Raw genomic sequence first — 27,044 nt, forward strand, 5'->3', positions numbered from 1 at the left:
GTTTGTAAGGCCATGGCAAGGATAATCATAGACATGATAAATAAAGAAACCTCCAGAAAACCTCATCTGACCCTATATGTCTATGTCAAGGGCAGGTCATGCCTACTAGATCTGGTGGACTTCTTTGAGAAAGTCACCAAGGCCATGGATGATGGCAAAACAGTGCATACCACCTACCTCGACCTAGTCAAGGCATTTTACACAATTCCCTACTCAGGTATACTAAGTAAACTCGCAAAACTGGGCATAAATAGCTACATCACCAGATGGACAGCCATTGGACTCAAGGACAGGGCACATGTGGTTAAAGTGGGTGATTCAAGTTCCAGCAAGAGCCCAGTTACCAGCGGTGTGCCACAGGGCTCATCACTGAGACCACTCCTGTTTGGAATATACTTCACAGACACCAAGGCCAATGTGAAAGGCCTCTGAATGACAAAATCTGCAGATGACTGCAAGCTGGGGACAATCACTGAATCCCCCAGTGATGTACATATCCTTCTGGAGGATCTAAATCAGACAAATGGTTGATGATAAATCCACTACCTGAAATTAAATGTGAAGAAATGCATTATCATACCCATTGGGAAATCGAATACCTTGCTAACTACAACATTAACAACCCCTAAGAGTAGACTCAGAGGTGAGATATCTAGGTACACAGGTAGACAGTAACCTGAACGTTGACCATCATGTGTACAAAGTGGTGAGGAAGTCATTCTATGTGGCACAACTTATAAGTAAAGGTATGGCATCCAGATGCAAGAGATTACAGTCCCACTGAATACAGCCCTCAATTGATTGATAATAGAGCAAAATGTGCCATTTGGAATGTACTTGACTAGGCACTTACAACAGCTGCAGCGGCCCCAAAGGTTCCTCACTAAGAAAGTACAGGGTGTTAACAGGACCTGTGCAGACAGGAGGCAGAGTAAAGGGAAAGGGCTTTCAGTCTATCAGCTATTAAGGCATGAGCTGTACCTGACCTACAAGGCACTCACAAATCCAGCCTTGATGGAGCTGCTACACATCCGAGGCAAGATTTAAATTTAGTCAGTGATCTTCAGGCAACAGAAAGTAAAAAGGGTTGTTGTCAAGCTTAGGGAGCCTATAACAAGGAAGATAACAAGTGATCTTGTAGAGGTACTAGAAACATTTTGGAAATGTTATGAAAGTCTGTTTAAAGGAGAGAAATATACAGATCAAGAAAAGGTACAAATAGAAATGTTTTTTGAAGGATTAGATATGCCAAGATAAGATGTAGATGAGGCTCAATTACTAATAGTTAGGACAGGAAGAGAGGAGATAAAAATGGTGATTTATAACCAATCTACAGGAAAGTCCCCAGGAATAGATGGTATTCCTGTGGAAGTTTGGAAGCTAGAATGGAAAAAATTATAGAGATCTGAAGGTTTTATTTAACAGTATTTTAAGAGAAGGAGAAGCAAAAACTTCCTGGAAGAAAGCAGTAGTGGGTGTAATACCTAAAGAGGGTAAAGACCCCTCAGATTCAGCTTAATACAAGCACATTTCAATCCTAAACCATGATTATAAAGTGTTTATGTCTATAATGGCTAAAAGAATGGCAAAGGTGATGCCAAAATTAACAGATATGGATCAATGTGGTTTTGTGAAGGGGAGGCAAACATTTGACAACATTAACAGAACACTGATGATCCAGAGGGAAGCAGAATGTAAAAAATGCCATTGTTGTTGGCGAGTCTTGATACAGAGAAAGCAATTGACAGACTAAGCTGGGAGTTTACAAGCAGGGCAATGGAATACCTATATTCCCTGATAAAATTATAAGGTTGATAAGGAGGCCATATGAGGGACTGGAGGCGAATATTAATGTGGCTAGGTTCCTCTCTGATAATTTCTGTTTGAGCAGAGGAACCAGGCAGGGGTGTCCTCTTTCCCCTTTGTTTTTTGCACTATATTTAGAACCACTGGCAAAGAAAATAAGACGCTAAGAAATTCAAAGACACAATCGGTATGGTAGTCAAGAAAAGTTGGCTCTGTTTGCAGATGATATTATTTTATACCTGATAAAACTAGAAAAAGACATTAAGAGTGTTGTGGAACATTCTGAGGCAGTTTCACATCTTTTCAGGATACAAAATTAATGAATCTAAAACAAAGGCGATATCAGTAAATTATGTACCCACACACAAATTGGTTCAGCAATATCCATATTTACGGGGACATAATAACATGAAATATTTAGGAGTCTGGATTAAAATGTATTCTGGTGTGGCAGCTAAGGATATGTGGGAAGAGACTAAACAAAAAAATGAAACAAAAACTGAGAAATTGGAATCTCTTGTTATATGGATAGCCAGACACAAGCAGTTAAAATGTTTTTAGTCTCCTTAGTTTTATAAACAGGCCATGTATATTTTTATTAACCAGAGGAGAAGTTGTGGATAGCAATTAATAAAGAGCTGAAGGATGTTATCTTGGAGGCAATGATAGCAACAGTCAAGTAGGATAAGCGGATTCTTCCAAATGAAGAAGGCGATTCGGGATCACCCAATTTGAAGGGGTGTTTTAGAGCTATACAGTTAAGGCAAGGCGATTCGGGATCACCCAATTTGAAGGAGTGTTTTAGAGCTACACAGTTAAGGCTCCTATATGTAGCACAAGCAGAAACCCACAATTCAAAGTGGAAAGGATGATGATGAAATGGAGGGGAGCTTAAGAAACAAGGGAAGACTGGGATTTTGGATGCAGATCCTTAAGGAGAACAACAATAACCATGCAGAATGTCATATTTTGAAGTTTGAAATAAGTCTACTGTAAAAATAATGGTTAGAGACTGTGGGATATCTGATATTTAAACCAAAACACCAGTGCTACACTCTACTTTGTCTGTTTTAAGTTTAAAATATCTCGTCACATTTTATCTAGTCTAATACAGAAAAATAAGCTAGTGACGTTGAATTGGCTGATGTTTTTAAACCACAGTGACACTGTTTCATACTATTTAGACTGTGTTACTTCTTAAATACATGGCTGCATTTAATAATATTACCATTGTGCTTTGAAATGTGTTAACTACTGGGCTGCTCTGATTGTGTTATGGTCATTTTCTATGATTATTGCTGTTCTGCTGTACAGAAAATAAATGTTCTTAACAGTGCTATATTCTACTGCCTGAAGGACCCTCTACTTAGCACATATACTAACGTATGGATCTATCATCAGTTCTATGTGTCTGCTAGATCCTTGAAAGGCTTGAACGCTAGAAGGACACCTCCCCTGCTGAAACCTAACTGGAAACTTTCCTGCACTATCCCTCGACTCTGAAAAGATCTGCCAAGGTTAATGTTACCTTATCCTGTCTGTATGTACTATATTGTTTAGCCATACTGGGTCTACAGCACTACCAGTAATCCTTCAAAGCCCCACAGTCTACCCTAAAATACTAAACTGGGTTACTCCTATATCCATCTCTAGGGATTTTCTAGTGAACATATATGAGTTTCTAAGCAGCCCTAAAACTACAAAAATAGCAGAAAACTGGCAGAAGAAAGCTTAATGTGCGAAAAGGCTGCAAAAAGTGATTACTAACAGTATACTACGTAAAAATTGTATACTGAAGGCAAAAACAAGGGTAAGAAAGTATTTAAAAAAAAAGCCTCATTGTACTTACATGCTTATACAGGTCTTACAGATCTCGTGGTCAAGTTATGCCATGCTGTGCTCGCCCTTGCTGCTCTTGGGCTCACTTCGCGCCCCGCCCTACCCCCAAATTCCACCAGCCCCTACTAGTCCTAAATTTATAGCTCTAAAACCACCCCCCCCCTCTTTTTAGAACCAATCAACAACTCTCCAGGCATTATCAGGACCCTCCCTACCTACCTAACCTAATTATCCCTCTACTCAAGTTGGGCAAAAATCAAAGCTAGTATCTAGACATTGCCTCCGTTATTGGCCGTGAAACCTTTCAAATTAATGCTATTATACTGCCTACTACCCTTGACGATAATTCCATATCTTCGCACCACCTACGAAAATCTGTCCTACCTAGGCTACCACAACCCAAGAAGCCAAACCACCACTCCAATAATACAAATTAAATTAGACCACTTAATAATCCCCCTTATGACTAACTCTTTGGATACAAAATACCACCAACCCATTAGATCCAGATATATCAACCCCAAAACCAAGAATTACCTAAGACTAATATTTAAATTCCTGAAACTCACAGTTAGACTACATGGCAACCTCACAAGGGATGGGGACATTCATCCAAACTCTGGCCCAGCCTCACTAGTAGTCAATCGTAGCCCCAATTCTACTATTCCCACTTACAAACTTTAAATAGACCTTCAAACTCACTCCTGGTCAGTCACCTAAATATTAGAAGCTTAAATAATAAGGTCCACCACCTGCATGCACTCTTAGATACGCATTCCCTGGATATACTTTGTCTTAATGAAACCTGGCTAAAACCATCAATGGCAGATAATGAGGTTTTACCCCCAGGTTATAACATACTAAGGTTAGACCTTACCACTAGGAAGGGAGGAAGGGTAGCTGTACTATACAAAACTACTCTACATGTGACCTCTGAATCCACACAACCACCCTGTGTTGATAATTCTGAAATTCTCATTACCGAGCTTCAAATGAATAAAAACAAAAGTATTAACATAGCCTGTGTCTACATTCCCCCAGGTAATAACGCAAACACCCTAGAAGATATCCTCTCTTGGCTGTCTAGTAACTACCCTCAAGAAACCACTGTTCTAGGAGACTTCAACATCGACTGGAATATCTGTTCCTCAGAATCTCCGACCAGCCATGTAAATCTATATGGATTCACTCAGATCATATCCTCCCCTACTAGGATCAATAAACCTAACAACAAAGATAGTATCCTAGATTGGACACTCATTAATAGCCATCCCCACATGTACGGTGCCGGTACCCAACCTGAAGACATAAGTGACCATTTTCTTACCTATATAATCAGGCATAAGACTGACATCTCCCGCCAACCTACTTACAAAACAGTTAGAACCAACAAAAACTATAACCCCGCTAATTTCCAAAATGAACTCAAAGCATGTAATTAGGCAGTCCTAAAACATCTACCACTTGAAGAAGCTGTATTATATTTCATCACCAAATTCCTAGCCATCCTTGATGCCCATGCACCTGCAGGTTCTATCCATCCTTGATGCCCATGCACCTGCACGTTCTATCCATCCTTGATACCCATGCACCTGCACGTTCTATCCATCCTTGATACCCATGCACCTGCACGTTCTATCCATCCTTGATACCCATGCACCTGCACGTTCTATCCATCCTTGATACCCATGCACCTGCACGTTCTATCCATCCTTGATACCCATGCACCTGCACGTTCTATCCATCCTTGATGCCCATGCACCTGCAGGTTCTATCCATCCTTGATGCCCATGCACCTGCACGTTCTATAAGAACTAAAGCAAAAGTTGCTCCATGGCTTTCAAAAGAAACCAGTCAAATGATCTTACTTAGAAACAGAGCTTGGACCACTCGGCGTACCACAAAATCCCCCTTAGATCAACTTAGATTTAGACAACTAAGGAACACCACTAAAAAATCTACCACCCTAGATAAAAAAACTTTTACTGCCATTTACAACAGAAGCACCAAAACAATCCACAAAAGTTTTGGGCAGGCATAAAAAAACTTATTCACCCAGGGCAATGGGCAACTCCTACCCCCTCAGCTACCATCCAAAAACCTTCGGAAGACATTGCTAATTCCTTTAATAGTTTCTTCACAGAAACTATCCAGTCAGGGCAAAGCAGTCCATACAGCATACCTGGACTTGGCTAAGGCCTTCGACACAATACCCCACTCAGGCATCATAGATAAGCTAAACAGCTTAAAAGTAAACCCTTATGTCACTAGATGGGTTGCAAATTGGCTAAAGGACAGAACCCATAAAGTTAAAATCGCTGGAGCAATGTCAGACTCAAAGCCAGTCACAAGTGGTGTCCCACAGGGATCTGTCCTGGGACCCCTCTTGTTCGGCATTTATTTCTCAGATGTTAAAGCAAACATGGGAGGGCTGTGGCTGACAAGGTTCGCAGATGACTGCAAACTAGGTGCCATAGTCGATTCACCAGCAGATACACACATCCTACAAAAAGGCCTCACTGAAACGGACAACTGGTGCCGTAGTCACGGCCTTAAACTAAATGCCAAAAAATATATAGTCATCCCTTTTGGAAAAAACAAAGTACCCACAAATTATCACATAGACAGCAACCCACTGAGTACGGAAAAAGTAATCAGAGACCTAGGGACCCAAGTAGACAGCGACCTCTCATTTGACACCCACGTTGCCAAAGTGGTTAGAAAAACATTCTACCTTGCACACCTCATCATGAAGGGTTTCACATCCAGATCCAAGGATGTCATTGTACCCCTATATTCCTCCCACATCAGGCCCATGATTGAGTACAATGCCCCATTTGGTATGTACCTCACCCGGCACTTGCAACAGCTGGAGAGACCACAAAAGTACCTCACCAAAAGGATCAAGGGTCTCCAACATATGTCTTATTCTGCCAGACTAAAGAAACTTCAGCTCTATTCAGTAGCATACCGCCTGCTCAGAGGTGATCTCTGCCTGACGTACAAGGCCATGTCCAATCAGGATCTGATGGACATGCTCCACCTCAAAAAATCCAAATCCATCAGGACCACGAGCTAAAGACTTAAACCTCGGCACAAGTATGAATAGGACATGCTGGAGGGATAGATTCATAACCCAGAGGCTTCCCATGCTTTGGAACAGGATCCCAGTTCGTATTAGGTAGAGCCCCTCACTGACTCTCTTCAAGAGAAATCTTGATGAGTGGATGGGAGATCGTAAGTTTACCCCAGGGGTAACATCTGTGTCACTGCTAGACAGGGGCACAGTAAACTAATTCTATTATATAAGGGGACCTTCACTGTGTCACTACTAGACAGAGGCACAGTATTCTAGATTTATTCTGTACATTTTTGTACCATTTCATGGGGTGGCAAAAGCCACATCACTATGGCTAGGCTTACAAATGCCCCAGGGCAGATAGACTAGTACTATACTATGAAACTATGTAACTAGCTAGCCAACTATTTCACAGTTGCCCAAGTTCTAATCCCGTCGCACCTAGATCTCAACTCCCCTTTAACTTTCAACTAGTTTCCACATCACTTATCCATGCTCTAATCAAGAAACTAAAACCTACCATCCTTGCAGCAGATCTCCTCCCAGCTGAGTATCTACAAAAAGCTCCAGATGCCATAGCATACCTGATCTCTATCCTGCTCAATAGAACTATATCAGAAGCCACTATCCCCTCCATCTGGAAGACATCCCATATTATTCCACTCCACAAAGGGGGCAGTTCAACTGAACTGTCAAATTACAGACCTATACCCATTTTGTCACCACTGTCTAAAATTAAGAAGTACATCCATAAACAACTCCTGAGCCATCTCATTCAGCACAATCTCCTGGCTAAATCGCAGCATGGTTTTAGACCATTTCACAGTACAACCATGGCACTCCACTACTTCTCCAATGTTATTAATCAAAACCAAAACAATAAGCTTTCTTCTGCCCTCTTTCTTGATCTCTCCAAAGTATTCGACATGGTCAACCACCAACTACTCATACACACACATAAAACTATTCCTCTAGATGTCCAGGCTATCCAATGGTTCAAATCTTATCTGAGTGGTAGACAACAGGCTGTACTATGGCAGAACAAACTATCTTCCCTTCTACCTATCACCCTTGGGGTCCCTCAGGGCTCTATATTAGGACCCCTATTATTTTCTATCTTTATTAATGATCTATACACAGTCATCCCAACAGCCACCTACATTCAATATGCGGATGACTCCACTTTGATTTGCTCTGCCACCTCTTCTACGTCTGCAGACTTTATCCCAAAATGTTTTAATGCTGTCGAAAATTGGCTCTGTAATCGACATCTCCTATTAAATCCTAACAAAACAAAGCTACTGCTTTTCTCCCTCACTCGTAAAGCCTCTGCTCAAACCTTTACTATAAAATCTAACAATGGCACTGTCATTATCCCAGATCCTTGCACCAAACTCTTAGGTGTAACAGTTGATAATAACCTCTAGTTTGACATGCATATTAATCAAACTTGGCTCACTATACAAGATCAAACCTTTCCTCACTCCACTAGCTAGGACGGTAATTGCTCGTACACATCTACTTTCCACCTTCCCTTATGCATCCTTCTCTTCATGAACTTGAGTAAGTCTGACCTTAATAAACTCTCTAGCTGCTTTAATCATATTGCTAGATTTGCTACTGGAGGAGCATACAGAACACACCACTGTCTGAACCTAAAGAATCTATGGGGGCTAGAATTGCCTATCCAACTTTAGTACAATCACCTAATAGCAGCACATAAAATTCTCTACCAACCTGAAAACACACCCGTACTTACAAAAATTATAACCCCTTACAGCAACCTCAAGACACTTCGCTCATCCAACAAATTACTAGTCCAAACCCTCAAAAGCAACAATTACCTGGAGACTCTCTATGTGCAGACTCTGTTGGCAAAATATGGAACTCACTTCCTGCTGAGCTTCCTTCAGAACCTGTTCTAACCCAATTAAAAAAATTCTAAAACAGTACTTTAAACAATGGCCATGTCCTTGCTTTAATCCTGACTAACTTTAGCAATATAAACATGTGCTAAGAGGTCTTTTGGCCACCCCTAAATTGCTTCCTAATTTTTAATCTATAACAAAGCAGATTTATATATGACAGAATGAATGACTTTTATCCTATGTGTTGTATCTGTATTGCCTCTGCTGAAAATGGACAAGTATCCAGCTGGACGATCCTAGTCAACAAATGTTGTTGTGTCTTTCGGCTTTTCCCAGTTAGGGGTTGCCACAGCAGAACTCCGGTCTGCTAATGATTGGCAGTAGATTTTTACGTGCTGAGTTGCCGGACCTGACGCACAACCTTCAACAAAGGTACGCCCATTCACGCATGTCTCCACATAGAAGATGCTCTAGCTGAGAATCGAACGGGACAATGTCTTACTGTGAGACGACAACACTACCGCAGCACCACAACCGCAGTACACCAAATGTAAAATAAATAAACAGGCAAGAGGCAGTTGGAATTTACTGCAGAAAACTGGTAAAAGAACCAAGGTATTGGGAGCAAATAATTAGAGAGGGAAACGTAACAGAACGGGAAGAGGCTAAGAATTTATTTGGACTGCAGGTCAGAGATTGCCTTCCCTATCAAGGATTGATATCAGAGTATAGACAAAGAAAAAGAACTAGAGGGATCCTACGTGAAAGGCCAGCATTGGTAGAGTTTTAGTAGACTCTAGTACAGAAGCTGTTGTTAAAAAAGGAATAATTAGTACAGCATACAAAACATTGCATGACAACAATAAGAATCAAAGGAGGTTAGAAAGGATTGGGAAGAGAGACTGGATAAGCAATTCAGAAAGAAATAATGGAGGTATGTATGTAAGCCTCCCAAATATATAACAAAGTCTAGAAGATTTAGGATTTTTGCCTGGAAGTGTTTACATAGGTATTTTTATACCCCAAGTACACTCCAAAGAATTTTGCCTCAGGTAGGCAGATAATGTTGGAGGTGCAATAGGGAAGAAATAGGTAACTAGGAACATATTTTCTGGGATTGTAATGAGTTGGCAGACTTTAAAGAGTCCCTGCAGACTGCTCTGTCAGAGAACTGGGTGAACAAATTGGTGTAACTAAGAAAAGGATTCTTTGAGCTATGACACAGAATCAGAATTGCCTAGACATATTAAGGCCTTGCTGAGTCTAATTAGGGTAGCTGCCAGTAAAGCAATTACTAGAAAATGGAAATCAAAGTCTAAACCAACTTTACTAGAAGTAGTGAATATAGTAACAGAGATAAAGCAACTGGAATTGGAATCTTTAGAAAAGGGTAGGAGCAAATTACATTGGTAACAATATGTGCAGAGGAGGAATGTGGTTTAAAAAAAGGCAGAATGTGAATGGGATATGTAATGTTTGACTGACAATGACTGGGTAGATTATAAGTGATGTATAATATTTGCAACTACAATTATGTCAATATGATTTGTTTTCATTTATATAAATGTATGACTGCCTATGTCATATGTGATATTTAATGGGTTCATATTAGAACGACGAAAACGCATTTTGTCTAATGCGTTTTCGTCAACACATGTAGGGCGAACAGGCAAAACAGCAAAGCGGCTGTTCAGCGAATTCTTTCCCTGGGAAAGAAGTCGCTTGACTGCTTCATTGCTTTGCCTGTTCTGGAGTGTAGTGTGGTCCCTTGTCCGGTATAGCTCCCGAGCGTGATTGTGCAACAGTTACTGACCTTAGGGTTAGGGTGTGGGTTAAGGTAAGTGCATATGTATGAAAGTGTTTAATGTTTTTTATTTTGCGTTAGATGTATGGTTGAGTTACATGTGTGTGTGTTTTTAGCTGTTTACTTTTGTTTTGGAGGGGGTAGGATTAGGGTTAAGGTAAGTACATTTGTGTTTGGAACTGTTTATGTAAATATGAGAGAGTTACTAACCTCAGGGTTAGGGTGCGTTGTCAAGGTAAGTGCATATGTTTTAAAATGTTTACTGTTTTTTTTTTTTTGTTAGATGTTTGGTTGGGTTATGTGGATATGTGTATTTAGTTGTTTACTGGTTTTTGGGAGGGGTATAATTAGGGTTAGGGTATGTGTGTTTGGAAGTGTTTGTTTTTTTTTGGGGGGGGGAGCTGGAACAGCGATTTTTTTCCTAGGGAAAGAAATCGCTGTTCTGTGGTTTCGACATTTTCAGCGTTCACTGAATATGTGTCGATGTAACACCGTTCGTCGTTTTCACCATTCGGTGTTATAATATGAACCCATATTTAATAAAGATGTTTCTTGTTAAAAAAAAATAAATAAACTTAGTTGATGAATCAAACAGGACACGCTGGAAAGACAGATATGTGTCCCAGAGATTGCCCCTTCTTTGGAAGCAGAGTCCTTTCCTGGTCCTGTTCAACAGCAATATGGATTGATGGATGGGGAACCGTAAATTCACACCTGGGGTGGCACTGATGTCCCTTATGGATAGAGATAATCTGTAAAATACTCAAGGGATAGGCACAAACCTATGCCATCCTCTTGACCCTAGGGGGCATATACTGAGTAAAATTGGGCTACATTGGCTAAGCTTGTAAAGGCTCTTCAACTATTAGCCTACTAATCTCGTATGAACCTATGATGATAGTTACAAAAAAAACCATAGGCGATGTATAATATTTGGAACTAGGAACATTTTAATACGGTTTGTTTTCTGCTATGTAAATGTATGTTTTCCTATAGCAATAACCAACGATGTGGGTGTGGTATATTGAAGATTTACCCATGGTTGGTGTGGTTTAATCATGGGGATCAAACATGGCTTTGAATGCAGAACAAGCTAAGGAGGAAATGAATTTCTGTCAATGCAGACTAAGCGAGCAAGCTGAAGAGAACTCTGCTTCTCAATCTCCTGACAGCAAGAAAGCCCGTAAAGAAACTTCTCAGTGAAATCCTTCTCTTTGTTTGAAAAGAAAACACTTGAGTGACAGATAAAGCCCAAGAACTGACGAGGAGACATGGGAATACTTTGGGCTTGAACCATCGACTGTTGCTGAGAGATCAAGTTGGTCAGGAAACAGACCAACAAGAAAGTAAAATTAATGAATACATGGGAGACCTGTAAAGGGGCAGGCATCTAAACTGTGGTTATACAACAGGGGACTAGCAGAATGGAAGTTTGTTGATTCTAAAACTGGTTGGAGAAAGATTAGCTGTGTAAGAACTTACCATAATGGCAGATGTCCTTCTCTTCTCTGTTGCAGTATTCTTTACATGAGAGAGTTGCCTGCCAAGGCGACCCGACGGTCAGTATATCAAAGTATTTTACTATCATAGGTTGCATGGTACATCTGATGTAGGCTACTATCGGGCATAGAACCCAAAACAAAAGCATGTATAAAGTATGGACTGATAAACCAATATGAACAAAATGGCACACGGAGAGGTGCAAAAATGTGAGGCAATAAAACTTTTATTAACACTGAATAAAAACTGGTCAAGTGCTTTCATTCTTACTATTCTGGGACTTCTTCAGAATCAGCATGTAAGTTAACTAATACAATTTAAGTAGTCTCAAGTCAAATAATAATCACTGTTACTTAAAAACAATTAACCAATTACTGAAAATGTCCCATAAAATCTACTGATTCCATTAAATAACAACCATTGTTTTGGTTAAAAAAACGGCAAATAAGTAACAATATGAAGTATTAAAAAACCTGTCAAACGTAAACCATAAATGGGAACTCACGTGTGAAACAATTTAAACTTCTAAAGCTTTAAACTTTAAAACAGGACGTAGACCATAAAAGAGATGTACGGCGCACCATCCTGAGAAGTGATGCCCCAGACAGAGAGACAGTCCAAGGAAAAGAGGATCAATGCATCCAAGATCACAAGGAAGGTAGGGAGGAGGGTGGCACAAAATACTGCAACCGAGAACAGAAAGACATCTATCGTTATGGTAAGTTTTTATACAACTAATCGAAGTCCTGCTATTCATCTGTTGCAGTATTATTTACGTGAGGGAGAATACAAAAGCTCATGTGGAAAGAGAGGTGGGTGTGGCAGAGGAACTCTCTAGGAAGCCCTGGAGAATGGGCCTGGCAAACCCTGCCATGGATTGGGATATGGAATTCAGTTTATAATGTTTTGTGAAGGTGTGGACAGATGTCCAAGTAGCTGCTTCTAGGATGAAGTTAGTGTCCAGCCCATTGAGGAATGCCTCAAAGGAAGACACTGCCCTTGTAGAGTGACCTTTGACTGAGCCAGGAAGAGCTTTACCATGGTGGGTATAGCAAATGAAATGGATTTGGAGATCCAGCTGGAGAAGGTCTGTTTGGACATGGGTAATCCTAGAGCTCTGGGGTGGAAAACCACAAATAGTTGGTCTGTTTTCTAAAAGGTTTGGTCTTGTGCAGATAAAACCTGAGTTGTCTGTGTACATCAAGTGCGTGTAGGATCCTCTCATTATTGTTTTGGGGAGAAGGGAAAAAGGTAAGGAGGTGAATGGCTGGTTTAAGGACAATTCATAAACTACCTTTGGCATGAAGGAGAGGCTAGTTCAAAGAGAAACCCTGTCTTTGTGGAAGGACAAAAAAGGAGGGGAAGCCATAAGGATTTGTAATTTTGATACTCACTTGGCAGAGGTTAACAGTCACCAGGAGAACAGTTTCCTGGGTACAGTGTTTGAGGAAGTTAGAAGAGGCTGGCTTGAAAGGTGCTCGAGTCAGTTTCTCTAGCACGAAGTTAAGGTCCCAGGGTGGAGTGACAGGTCTCCAGGGAAGTCTAATGTGGAGGACGCCTTCAAGGAATTGTTGCAACTCAAATGTGGAAGCTAAAGGAGGGGAAACTTGAAGACAAGCACAGACAGCTGACAAATGTGCTTTTATGGAGGAGTAAGCTAAGTCTGCATTGAGCAATTCACACAGACATGACAGAACTACAAGGGGATTCACCGTAAGCAAGACACCAAAGTGAAAACCTCTTCCATTTGGAAAGGCAAGATTTTTCTGGTACTGGGCTTCCTGGCCTCCTGCAGAACTTAAAGCACATCCTCAGAATAAAGGTGTCTGAAAGGAATTAGGGCTCTATATAACCCACAGGGTCAATTGGAGGGTTTCTAACTGTGGGTGGAGGAGTGAGCCCTTGTTCTATGTAAGTCCGTTCTGTGAGGTAACTTGTGATGACTGCCCTTGGCTAGATTTATATACCAAAAATGCAGAAATGGTAACTAACAAACTGTAGGCAAAATAAAAAAACAAACGTGAAATAGTCCAAAGAGCAATCCAAAACACTTTATTCAACGTAGCACAAGAAAAAATTGTTGGTTAAGCACTTTCATCACAAAGTGACATCATCAGAACATTGATGTCGCTTTGTGATGTAAGGTTGAGGTATACCCCTGAAGGGAGGAATTGTATTCCAGACCATACAGTATCCATTCTTTATGATGCTAAGGACCCAAAAGTCTTGAGTGATGGTTTTCCATGTTGGAAGGGATACAGTGAGGTACAGGGAGAGGGGAGGGGTGCCAAGATTGTCTGAGACGTCATGAGGAAGAGCCCATCCAATCAGGAAAGGGCTGCTTAGCCAACTGGGGAGTAGAGGAAAAAGAAGAAAACTGGTGTGTTTTCTTAGACCCGTTGTGGGGTTTTGATTGGGTGGTCCGGGATTGCCTGCGCAGAAAGACCTATTTTCCAGGGTGGTTCCTGTGAAACTTAGGCACAGGTGAGACCAATATGTGTTTAAGGTCTTTTAGTTCATAGGTTCATAGGTTCATAGGTTTATACTAGGCTATCTGCCCTAAGGCATTTATAAGCCTAGCCCAAAGTTTTGTGGCTTACGCCACCCCTTATATGAAAAAATACTGTGCCCATTAGTTTGTTGTGCCTCTGTCCAGCAGTGACACAGAGATGATTCCCGGGGTAAACCTACGATCTCCCATCCACAGGTCTAGATTTCTCTTGAACAGAGTCAGCGAGGTGCTCTGCCTCACATGGACCGGGATTTTAGTCCACAGCATAGGGAGTCTGAGTGATAAATCTATCCCTCCAGCACGTCCTATTTATATCCGTGCTAAGGTTTAAGTCGCTTGCTCTAGTGGTTTTGGTGGATTTGGATTTTTTGAGGTGGAGCATGTCCATTAATTCCGGGTTGGACATGGCCTTGTATGTCAGGCACATGTCACCTCTGAGCAGACGGTATGCGACTGAATAGAGCTGGAGTTTCTTCAATCTGGCAGCATATGACAGATTTTGGAGTCCCTTTATCCTTTTGGTGAGGAACTTTTGGGGTCTCTCCAATTGCTGCAGATGTCGGGTGAGATACATCCCGAATGGGGCATTGTACTCGATCATTGGTCTGATAAGTGAAGAGTACAGGGGAACAATGACCTCACTAGATCTGGATGTGAATCCCTTCATGATCAGGTGGGCAATGTAGAAGGTCTTTCTAACCACTTTAGCAACGTGAGTGTCAAAAGAAAGGCCACTGTCAACCTGGGTCCCCAGGTCCCTGATAACCTCTTCTGTGCTTAGTGGATTGCCACCTATATGGTAGCTTGGGGTTACCTTGTTTTTCCTGAAGGGTATAACTATACATTTTTTGGCGTTTAACTTCAGGCCATGGCTCTGGCACCAGCTATCTGTTTCCGTGAGTCCCTTCTGAAGGATATCCATGTCCGATGCACTTTCCACTATGGCGCCCAGTTTGCAGTCGTCTGCAAACTTTGTCAGCCAAAGTCCTCCCATGTTGTCCTTGCTCTTTTTTTGCAGAGATATGAACACTTCAGCAGAGGGTTTGCCAAATAATGCGGAATTATCCAGGGGGGCATCCATAATATTTGCTTTTATGTCCTCAGGGAGGGGCTGAAGCCTTAACCAGGCAAACCTTCTTAGGACAGAAGAAGAAGCTTCAGCTCGTAAAGTGGCCTCTACTGCATTGTAGCTGAATTTAACCAAATGTCTGGCTACCTGAGAGGAAGCAGCAATAAGGAGGATGCCAAGGCTTTGTTCTCAGAGTCTGGCATATCTGACACCAACTTGGAGATCTGTGACAAGAGTTCCATATTGTACTTGATCATGTGGGTCTGGTAGTTTAGTGCTCTGAATGCTAAGGTGGCTGAGGTATAAATTTTCTTGCCCAGCATCTTCAACTGTCTACTATCCTTACCTGGAGGTAGAGGGAAGTGACCTGGAGGCCTTATCAGAGGCTATTCAGGTCACAGAGGGGTCTGCCACAGGGGCCTTGAAAAGGATACTGCAATCCTGAGGCAACCTGTAATAACTGTCTGGCTTTTTTGGAGCCAGAAGTTGAGAGTCAGGGTGAGTAGATGTGGATGCAAAAGCATCTAAAAAGCTGGTGTGACAGCAGGAATGGGAAAAGGACTAGGAGACTGTACCTGAAGGTCACAATATCGTTTCTGGACCTCAGACATTTGTGAACTGTCCCATTTAAAATGATCTCTCATCTTAGAAATGTTTTCCCCACAGGAAATCTCCTCCATTGGGGATTCTGTTCCATTTGAATCTTCTTCAGGGGAAGCATATTCCAAGGGTCAGGGCATTTGGGATGAGTAAGCCAGTAAATCACTGCCCTCATCAAGTGAGGAATCCTCCTCTGAGGTGGCTTGTGTCCTTGTTCTTTTCTGAGGGCAAGCAGCCCAGGCAAGAGGGGAAACTGGCTGACCTGAAGGAGGCCTTAGAGCAGAGCCATGAAGGCTTTAAAGAGGCCTTGTGTGAAATTCTGCCACTCCTGAGAGTCTGGAGGGGGGGGGGGGAGAAGAAGGTTTAGTTTTTTTGTTTCTTCTTTGCTGGGGTATTCATCCGATGCAAGGAAGAAAGCCCAGACATAGGCCTACATTCAACCAGGTCTGACTCAACATCCTTTCTCACTACAATCTGGGTTATTCCTCTGAGGCCTTCAGACACAATGAGTCTAGGTTTCCACTGGACATCGGGAGCCGATGTCTGTGAGGCCTCTCTGGATGTGCATACATCTGGTTCTATGGTGGCCTGTATGATGGACTTAGCCTGTAGATCCAGATCTGTGATGGAACGTGTCCCCGACCTCTCATCTGCTTTGGGATAGACATCGGTATGGAAAGGCACAGCTACAGTTTCGGGTCTAGGTTTTTGTCTTTATGTTTAGTAGGCTTGGTCATTGGGTCTGAGGTACTTTCCAATGCGTTTTTAGCTAGGAGCTTAAGGTGTTGATTTTCCAAGAAGAGAGTGAGGGACGATAGCTGACTACAGAGGGTCTTGGGCACAAAGAGCTGACAAATATGGTCATGCTGGGACCCCAAGACAGAAAAGGCACTAGGAATGATTATCCTTATGTGGAATTGGTCTTCCGCAGTCACAGTTCCCTTTCCTGGGTGAGACTAATCTTAAGCAAAACAAAGCAGTAGAAAAAGACAAAAAGGATTTTCCAATGGGAAACAATTCCGGCAGCAGAGCAACATCTGGGATTGGGCGATCAGACTGGAGGCAAAGAAGTTCTGAGGATGGTACGCACGTACGTCTCTTTTATGACCTACATAGTAGCCTATGTCAGATGTACCGCACATCCTATGGTAGTAAAACACGTTGATATACTGACTGACATTGGGCCGCCTTGGCAGGCAACTCCCACATGCAAAGAATACTGCAACAGATGAATAGAGGGATAGCTTTAAAGCATAAACCCCAGTTTATGTAATTAATGTCTAGAAGGAGACTAAATGGACTGAAGAACTAAGTCGAACTAAGTAATTAATTTCAGTACGTAGTCAGAGGTGGGGGGTATATAACCTAACCAGCAAGGTCACAGGCCTAAAGACCCTCAGCTATCCAGAAAGGTTGGAAACGCTATCCCTTTATTCAGTGTCTTACACAATTTCAGAGTAGAGTTCTGTCTTGTTTACTACACTGTTTGACTCCACTAATACTATAACCATGGACCTAAATCTTCATCAGCAGGTAAATAAAACATGGCAGAGGGACAGGTTTATAACCTAGAACCTCCCAAACTTCTGGAATGAATGTCACCTTCATGTTAAGCAGTGTGACTCACTATTTTCTTTTAAACATAAGCTAAATAACTGGATGGACATCAGCAAATTTAGTACGGGAATGACTGACATGGCCCTCCCGGAGAAAGGTTTGGCATGAGGGAGGATAATGGCAAGGTCTAAATAGTCATAAGATTCAACAGCCTTGAAATACCCAAGAATATCTAGTGAGATTAAAGTACAAAAATAATCTTTCTTTGCTGTGATAGTCGTAGCTTTACTGTACTACGATAAGAAAGGCCAGAAAGAAAGAAATTAAAGTTACTATAACGCTGTGATCTTTGGCTGCTGGAATGTAAGCATATGATGCTCTAGACATTAACAAATACCATGCATGATGGAAGCAGTTTCTGAAAAGTGTTAAAAACATTTTTGATGAAACATATTTCTAAACATGTAAAGGTAGCAGCAGTAGCCAAAACGATATGCTGAAGTAAAATGAGAAACTATACTAAAATCAATAGAATCTGCTCAGAAGAATGGACAATGTATAATCAATAAGGGAAGACCAAGCCCTATTCTAATAATGTTATTAAATAACTAAAGAAAATAAGTTCTAATCCTCATCTTACTCATGTATTCACTGTGACAGACACATAAGGTAATCACACTAAGTCAACCATTTTTAAAACAAAGCTGAAGGTAGTAATCTCTGGGGATGAGAAACTTTCACTTAATGTGATGTTTCGACTGAGCATACATTAAAGGAGATCAGTACTTCTGGCCTAATGGAAAGGTTAGGGAAAGAAGTGGGCCAAACACAATTAAACTCAGCCTGTAATGAATTCTTAGGCAATCTTCCTTTCATGTTTGTTAAAAAACATAGATTTAAAACTGGTTTCATTATATCTCAGGTGGACACTGTCAGTCCTAAGCTACAAGAGGTAGTAAAATGCAGTGGTTAAACTGCTACACTGTAAAATGAACAAACAATGACTAAAGGTCATCATTTACCTGTCCACTGTGTGACCAAAAGCAAGCCACACCTAAAAAAGGGACAATGGCTGAGAGTACACTGACAGATAAATGCATCATAAGGGATGACTGAATAAAACAGATTTATACTAACTGCAAATGAACCAGAACAAATTAACAGTGCTCATTTGATGACATTTGTCCAAAAAAAAAAATATAGGCGCCATTCACCCACTCTTTCATAAATTTCATAGACTTTTTACATTTTATGTTTGATAGGTAATAACATGGTACATGCCTGTCTTTAAGGCGGACTTAGGGCACTGAGCTTGTTTAGCTGACCTGCACAGTACACAAGGAGAGAACAGAGGAATTGCAGCCAGGATCAAAGGTTGGAACTTTGTAGCACCTCAAAGTCTTTAAAACTCTATGCTTTATTGTCAGACAATAACTCTACCAACCTGAAAATTCAGCTGAAAGATAAAACAACACCAACATTGTATTCCTTATAAAATCAAACTCTAAATGATGCACATGATAGCATTTAGTATGTTAAGTACAGGAAGTGAACACATGGCCTTCTGAACCAAAACTAGATCAGTCACGGTCAGACTAATCTGAAGAAAATTAGTCCTCAGCATTCTAGATGGATCTAACATCAATGTCTACATTTTAAACATACACATCTACATGCACCAATGAGAATCAAATACAAGCACTAGCAAAAGTTTAATAATTACCTATTCTGAAAAACCCATCTTCTGTACGTAGATACTTATTTTTGGTTTCTTGCTTAGCTTCCAGTTCTTCACTCTTAAAAGGAAATAAATTTATCAGCAAACAAATAAAACTGTCATCTAACACTTTACAGATCTTCCCTTCATACCAACAATCGAAATGTGAGCTGCCATGCGCTATTAGCATGGACTGAAAATATTCCTCAAACTGCAGATTTAGACTGCAACTTCACAATATTCATTTTTCAGTGACACGTAGTCATGGACCGGTGAAATCAAATTAAATGATTCCTTTTCTTCAGGGCTGTAGTGGACAAGACCTCTTGGTTAAGAGTACAAAAAAAGGACTGTAAAGTTCCAGGCATATTTTCCATCAAAAATATATTGATACGTTCATGAACAGTCTCTACAGCAAGATGTCTGGTCACCTACCTCTTCTACAATTAATGCTATTAGTGGTACATTTCTATCTGTGCAGTCTTAGCAACTTTTTAATAAGATCTTCATTAAAGTGTAATTAAAGAATAAGTAGAGATATTGATACAAAGCTTTTCTTGCTGATCATAATGTTGGTAATCTTGGTTTTCCAATACCAAGTACGTTCTTCAAGCCTGTTCACTGTTTACCAAACATAAGCATTTGGTACAAAGCATTTTGAAGCTGATAAGAGAGTTATATCGCTAACAATCACACAATGAACTCTTGGCAGAGAAAAGTTCCATTTGGAATTTCTCATCCGCTTTCAAAGTGAAAAGGTTGCCTGCCAATGCACAAAAGTGAGTGCGTGTGCATCTATTTTTTATACGTATACATTTTATATATATATATATATATATATATATATATATATATATATATATGGGTTTACTTCATTAGAACGACCGTTCATACAACCGACACTCAAATCAACGACACCAGAACAACAAAACATCAAAGCACAAAACTTCAACAGCCAAAACAACTGTTGTGTTTCTTGCTACTGACAAGATATACACTCCATCCCCTGATGAAGATATAGTGCCAGCACATAAATCAAGACTAAGATGCAATGAAATCACTGGGGGGATGCGTAAAATGGCACACCTGTGCGTTTTATATACAAGTGTACTATTAAGAGTCCCCTGAATCTTAGCATTCTAAACTGCCTTAGTGGAACAACACTGCCACTTGCGTATTGCAAACTGATCTAGTGCTTCAAAAGGCTTCTGTTGTCACAGTCTGGCACTACACTTTACATCCACCCGAGGGAGTTCTGACCTCTGCTCAAAAGGCAAAATGAAACTAATGCCCAGAATATATGTGTGCTGAGTTCTTATTAGGTGAGAAATAGGAGATCTGCTCAAATTTAAGGTTAAGCATCACTGGAATTCCTGGGAGTTACAGCTGAAATATTGCATCTTGTAGTTGATCCCCTTGCAGTTACTACGTTAAATTTTCAAAAAAGTACAGTTGTGTACACTTACCATAAAAGCAGATGTTCGAGTGTATTCACTGTTGCAGTCATCACACTTGAGTTATCCTGACAGGGGTAGCCCTCAGTTGGCCCGAATACCAGAGGCTTAGTATTTCTGCGTCATTGCTGTCACTCCAGGACTGACGTCAGGTCGTCAGTGGTATAAAATCAGGCATCCAACGCCATTACATCAGTTTTTCTTGCCCCAAATGTCAGGAGCCTCCAAATAGGAAAATAGGCTATGGTGGAAGAACACCACCAGTAGAAAATAAATACCAAAATTTCCCTGTAAGGAGTGAGGAAGAGAGAGAGCAAGATAGAGACAAGGGGGATAGAGAGTGGGAAACTAGGACTGCAACAGTGAATACACTCAAACATCTACATTTATGGTAAGTGTACACGACTGTACTATGTTCTTCGTGTTTCACTGTTGCAGTCATCACACTTGGGTTAATTCCCAAAGTTGAAGAAAAGGGTGGAGGCAGTAAAGAAGACAGGGGGCTGGCTAGGATGCCCTGCAAGACTGCGGTTGCAAAGCCTGCTCTGGATTTGAAAAAGATAGACAGGTGGTAATGCTTGGTGAAGGTATGAACAGAAGTCCATGTTGCAGCCTCCAGGATGTCCCTGGTAGGGACCCCTCTAAGAAAAGTTGCAGAGGTGGAGGTTGCCCTGGTGGAATGTGTTCTGACCCCCTTAAGGGGTTGTTTCCCGTGTTGTTTGTAGCAGAAATGGATGCAGTGTGCTATCCATTTGGAGATTGTTTGTTTGGATATGGCCTTGACCTCTGGCCCTGCTGCAACGCTGACTAGCAATTGGTCAGTTTTCCTAAAAGATTTAGTCCTACCCAGGTAGAATATGAGCTGTCTGTGCACATCTAGAGAATGCAGAATCCTTTCCCCATTGTTTTGTGGATTAGGGAAAAAGATGGGCAAATGAACTGATTGGTTGAGAGCCACACTAGACATCACCTTAGGCATGAAAGTTGGGTTAGTCCTAAGGAAGACCCAGTCAGCATGGAAATTGATGAAGGGCTCTACAGCCATGAGAACTTGTAGCTCTGAAACTCTTCTAGCTGAAGTGATGGCCAGAAGCAAGGCTGTTTTCCAAGAGAGGAATTTTAACTCTGCTGAAGCTGCAGGCTCAAAGGGGGATGGTAGTGTGAGCTTTTCCAACATAAAATTAAGGTCCCAAGCTGGGGTAAGAGCTCTTCTGGATGACCTTAAATTGCTAGCCCCTCTTAGGAACTGTTTAATGAGAGAGTGAGAGAAGAGAGGTAGCACTGTGCTGTAATGAGCAGAGATGGCAGAGGCATGAATTTTAATAGAAGAGAAGGAAAGGCCCCTATGTAGTAGGTCTGCTAGGTAATCCAGGATGAGTGGTAGGGAGGGCTGTGCTGTTTCAGCTCCTTTAGCCTGGATCCAGGTGCAATACCTTTTCCACTTGTCAGCATAGGATTTTTTAGTGCTGGGGCGTCTGGCCTCACGTATAACATCCAGGACTTGTTTGCTTAGGCTGGCAGCTGGAGGCGAGGTCAGGGAATAAGCCAGGTTGCCAGATTCACAGTCTGCAATTGTGGATGCATGACTTCTCCATTTTCTGGGTCAAGAGTGATGGGATCTGAGGTAGGTGCCATGGTGGCAGGGGTGACATGCTGCGCAGTAGTGGGTACCAGTACTGGCGTGACCAGACTGGGGCAATCAAGATTGCCCTTGTTTTTTCCTCCCTTATTTTAAGCAGTACCCTTGAAATTAGAGGTAGATGGGGAAATCCATAGCTCAAGAGGTTTACCCATTGGAAGGATACAGCATCCACTTTCCAGGCCTTGCTGTGAAGTTCCCTGGTGCAGAATTTGTTGGTAATTGTTGTGAGAGGCAAAGAGGTCCACCTTCGGGGTGCCCCATTTCTGGGTTACAAGGTTGAAGGTTCTGTGGTCTAGCTGCCACTTGTGTGGGTCTAGCAGGTTTCTGCTTAAATTGTCTGCCAGTGAGTTGTGGCAGCCTGGCAGGAATTGTGCTAGCAGGTGAATTTCCATGGCTGAAGCCATGTGCTAAAGGGTCATGGCGAGCCTGCAGAGAGGATAAGAGTGAGTTCCTCTCTGCTTGTTGATATACCACATCACTGTGGTGTTGTCTGTTTTGATCACTAGAGGCCACAGGGAGAGTAGGGGTCTGAAAGCTATCAGTGCATGCTGAACAGCTAGCAACTCTTTTTGGCTGTTGTGCAGATGTATTTGATTTGGGCTCCAATGGCCCTGAATGCACCTGCCATCCAGGTGTGCACCCCAGGCATAATCTAATGCGTCTGTGGTTAGGGTCTGAGCGGCGTGGGGCTGTGAGAAGGGAAGACCCTTGTTGTGGTTGCATGCTGCTGCCCACCAAAGAAAATCTTTCCTTAGACTGGGTATTATAGGTATGACAGTTTCCAGGTCCTGAAAGTGTTGACACCAAAGGCTTTTTAGGAACCATTGTAGATGTCTGGCATATGGAATGAGTAGAATGCAGGATGCCATGGACCTTAGAGCTTGCAGGATTTTCCTTGCAGATAACTGGGTTCTGGTGGCTAGTTGAGAGAAGTAGCCTGTCAGGCAAGCTTGTTTTTCTGAAGTAAGAAATGCCATCTGGGATGCGGTGCCCAGGCTTGCTCTCAGGAATACAATTTTTTCAGTGGGGACTAGTTTTGATTTATTTTCATTTATAGTATACTCCAGGGAGGTCAGTAGCTCCTTTACAAAAGTCAGGTGCTGTAACAGCTTTTCCTGACTGTCTGCCTGAATCAGGCAGTCGTCTAAGTAGGGGTAAATTTGAATATTCCTTTGTCTGAAAAAAACAACGGCTGGAGCCAGGCATTTTGTGAAAACTCTGGGAGCAGTGGATAAGCCAAAGGGAAGCGCAGAGAATGGAAAGTGCATAGATACTGCCCTGAAACATAGACATTTCCCGCAAGAATCCATGATTGGGATGTGTACATAGGCCTCTTTTAGGTCTAGGGTGGCTAACCAAGCATCCTTGGAAAGCATAGGAAGAAGCTGCTGGAGGGTGAGCATTTTGAATTTTGGTATCACCAGAATTAGAATGGATAGATCAAGGATTGGGCGCCAGGTGCCCTCTTTTCTGGGTACCAGGAAAAGTCTTGAATAGAAACCTTGGCCTATCTGGTCTGCAGAAACAGGCTGTATTGCTCTCATGGAGAGCAGGGAATTTACTTGTTTTTTTGGCTCTGCCCACTGGTTTGGAGGAAGATCTGGGAACCCTTTTGGGGTTGGCAGAGTGTAGAAATAAAATTTATATCCCTGGGACACTGTTGGGAACACATCGGTTGTTGGTAATCGAGGCCCAGTTTTTTGTATGGGAGGAGAGATTTCCTCCTAGGGTCACAAGCAGGTGGGCAGCGATAAGGGGTGGAGGTGTAAAGTCATTGTGAGTTCTTTCCATAAGGGGGTGGCTTAGCACTCCCTGTTTTTGAAATGGAGGAACTCCATTACTTAGATCTCTGCATTCCCTGGGACTGCTGTCTGGGGGGTCTGCTTCCCCTAGGTCTTGTCTGAGCTGGCCTGGAGGGGGCCGGAAAGGACCAGTGTTTGGAAGGGCAATGCCTACTGAACCTCGGAGGCTGGACCTGTAGGAAGTCTTTAACTGTCTGCATAGATTTAGCTTTTTCTTCCATATTTTTTAAGACCTCTTCTGCCTTGGTGCCAAACAAATTGCCTTTGTTCAATGGTGTGTCCAATAATTTTGATTTGACATGGTCTGGCAAGGTCTGTTCCTTAAGCCAAGCATGCCTTCCAAGTACAGAACATGTGACTGCTGCCCTGCAAGATAATTCTAGGGTGTCAAAGCCACATTGCAAAGTGTGTTTAGTAACTTGGCTTGGAGAATGCATAAGCTCCTGTATTTATTTATTTTCTGCACAAACAGGAAAGGTAGATATTTTTTTGCTTGAGGAGTTCCATGGTATGTTGCTGGTATTTCAGCATGTGGAACTGACAATTTAGTGCTCTAATGGCAAGAGTTGCAGAGGTGTATACTTTTTTACCCCATCTGTCTACAGCTTGGGAATACCTGTCTGAGGGGGGTGGGAATTCTTAGCTGTGGTTGCTTTTATTCCTTCAGGTCTTTGGGAGATGACCTTTGGGTCAGCAGTACGAATTTTGAAAAGAAATCTGTGAGAGTCAGGGATCCTGTAATACCAGCCAGGTTTCCTGGGTGCAGGAGGAAGGGTGTCAGGAGTCAAACTGGATTCCAGAAAGACATCATCCAAGCCAGGAGGAATGGCTAAAGTTCTGTGCTGTGGTAATTCTAAGAATTCCCTGAGTCTCTTTCTGGACTGAAGGTAGTCCTGACATTCCCACTGGAAATGCTCCCTTAAAGTATGTAGGGTTTCATCAAATGAAAAATCCTCTGGAGGAGAGGCTGAAGGAATGGATTCCTCTGCATCCGAATCCTCATAAGCAGTTATGGGTTGCATGTCTTCATATTCAGAAACCTCAGAGTCATCGGACTCCTGGTCAGATAAAACTGCTGGGGACAAGTCTCTTTTTCTTTTGGAAGGGGTAGGCTGGCTTCCCCTAATAAGCATGATAAGATCTTCCACCATTTTAAGCATTTGGGATTGAGGCATGGAAGCAGGTGCCTGAGCTTGGGTCGTCGTTTTTTTAGGCATAGTTTGTACCCTGGGCCTTAAAAACTTGGTATTTTTAGAAAGAACTGAAGACGCAAAAGAAGTCATCGGTTTGTGAGAGTATCGGTAGTGTGAAGAAATTCCAAGGAAGCTGGTGCCTGCTCAGCAGCTCCAGACCCATCCAAGGTAGAGACATCCTCAGGATCCTTCGTCAAAGAAGAGTCTTGCAGCATACCGGACTCTGAACGGGTCTTGGTAGCAGCCTGCGAATCCACAGAAGCGGGCATCAGGGGTTGCGAAAGTGCCTCACTGAGGACCGGTGAACTGACGACTAGCTTTATGGAAGTGTTGGCGGCGGTTTTGGACCTGTGTGGTCTGTGTCTTTATCCTTATGTTTTTTTAGAAGATCGGTAGTCAGATGGCTTATTGATGCCATTTTTTTATAATACGGATATCGAGAGCGAAAATATTTAGCTACTATAAGGGCCCAATGACATATAGTTCTGGTGCTGAACAAAGCACAAAAGCGACAGCACGGGACGTTGTGGTCTGGGCCTAAACAGGTGATGCAATAAGAATGGAAGTCTCGGTGTGGTATTTGCTTTCCACAGGTGAGACAATTGTTAACTTTTTCTGACATCGGTTAGAGCAAGAAAAAAGGATCCCCATTGGGGTACTTAGCTTTAGAAGATTTCAAGTTCAATTCAGAGACGAAACTCAGGTAGCGGCTGACCGGCACTCGTGCAAACTGCTTCTTCTTCGGGCTCCTCAGCAAGAAAGTCTGATGTAATGGCGTCTGCTGCCTGATTTTATACCACTGACGACCTGACGTCAGTCTTCGAGCGACAGCAACCTCTTGTATTCGGGCCGACTGAGGGCTATCCCTGGCAGGATAACTCAAGTGTGATGGCTGCAACAGTGAAACATAAAGAACATCGTCTTGTCACCTGCAGTGCAACCAAGAACCACAGAAAAAAAAATGAATAAAAAATGCCACTTGGAACTTAAGGCAGGACTCAGTAATGTGCACTGTCATGTTTATAACTAAACATGTTCTTCTTTAGTCACACAGACTTCAAAATCAGAGGTTCTGATGAAGTCTATGTGATCATTTTATATAGATATATATATATATATATATATATATATATATAGATATATATATATATATATATATATTTTTTTTTTTACCTTGAATTTTCAAAAAAGTCTGCAAGAGGAACTGAAATGCAGCCTCTCTCAGACAAGTGCCAGAGACTTTGATCCGTATGTCTTTACTACTAGAGCCTGAGACTTTGCATTACATTCTGCTTCCGTGGTTGGTGTTGTGCTCAACTTTTTGTCAGTATGCAGAATAAAATAATGACATAGAATACTTCTCCACTGAGTTGTAATTACATCAAAAGTAAATCTCCCTTAAATTTTACCTGAAAATATTTTTTTTTCATTTGCAACACGTCACACTTAACATGCCAAATGTTTGAACAGCTAATGTGTGGGGTCAAATTATGCATAAGGTTGCACTGAAACTGCGAAGGATAGAATTCATTTTTTTCTAGCCGATTATCCTGTTACTATTCTGTGACAGTTACATAATGAAATCCCAAAGGAGGCCTAAGA

General features: G+C 41.9%; 1 protein-coding gene across 1 annotated transcript in view; it reads right to left on the reverse strand.

The window, feature by feature from the left end:
• The window catches only part of MGAT4A (alpha-1,3-mannosyl-glycoprotein 4-beta-N-acetylglucosaminyltransferase A), a 2,332,896-nt gene that overhangs the window by 86,779 nt on the left and 2,219,073 nt on the right, over nucleotides 1-27,044 (reverse strand). The window contains exon 14 of the mRNA XM_044072194.1: nucleotides 19,358-19,430. Within this exon, the coding sequence (XP_043928129.1) occupies nucleotides 19,358-19,430 (73 nt within the window). The remainder of the gene's footprint in view (nucleotides 1-19,357; nucleotides 19,431-27,044) is intronic.

This window comes from Protopterus annectens, chromosome 5.part0 (assembly GCF_019279795.1).
Source record: "Protopterus annectens isolate FY-2018-M chromosome 5.part0, PAN1.0, whole genome shotgun sequence".
NCBI classification, from domain to species: Eukaryota; Metazoa; Chordata; order Ceratodontiformes; family Protopteridae; genus Protopterus; species Protopterus annectens.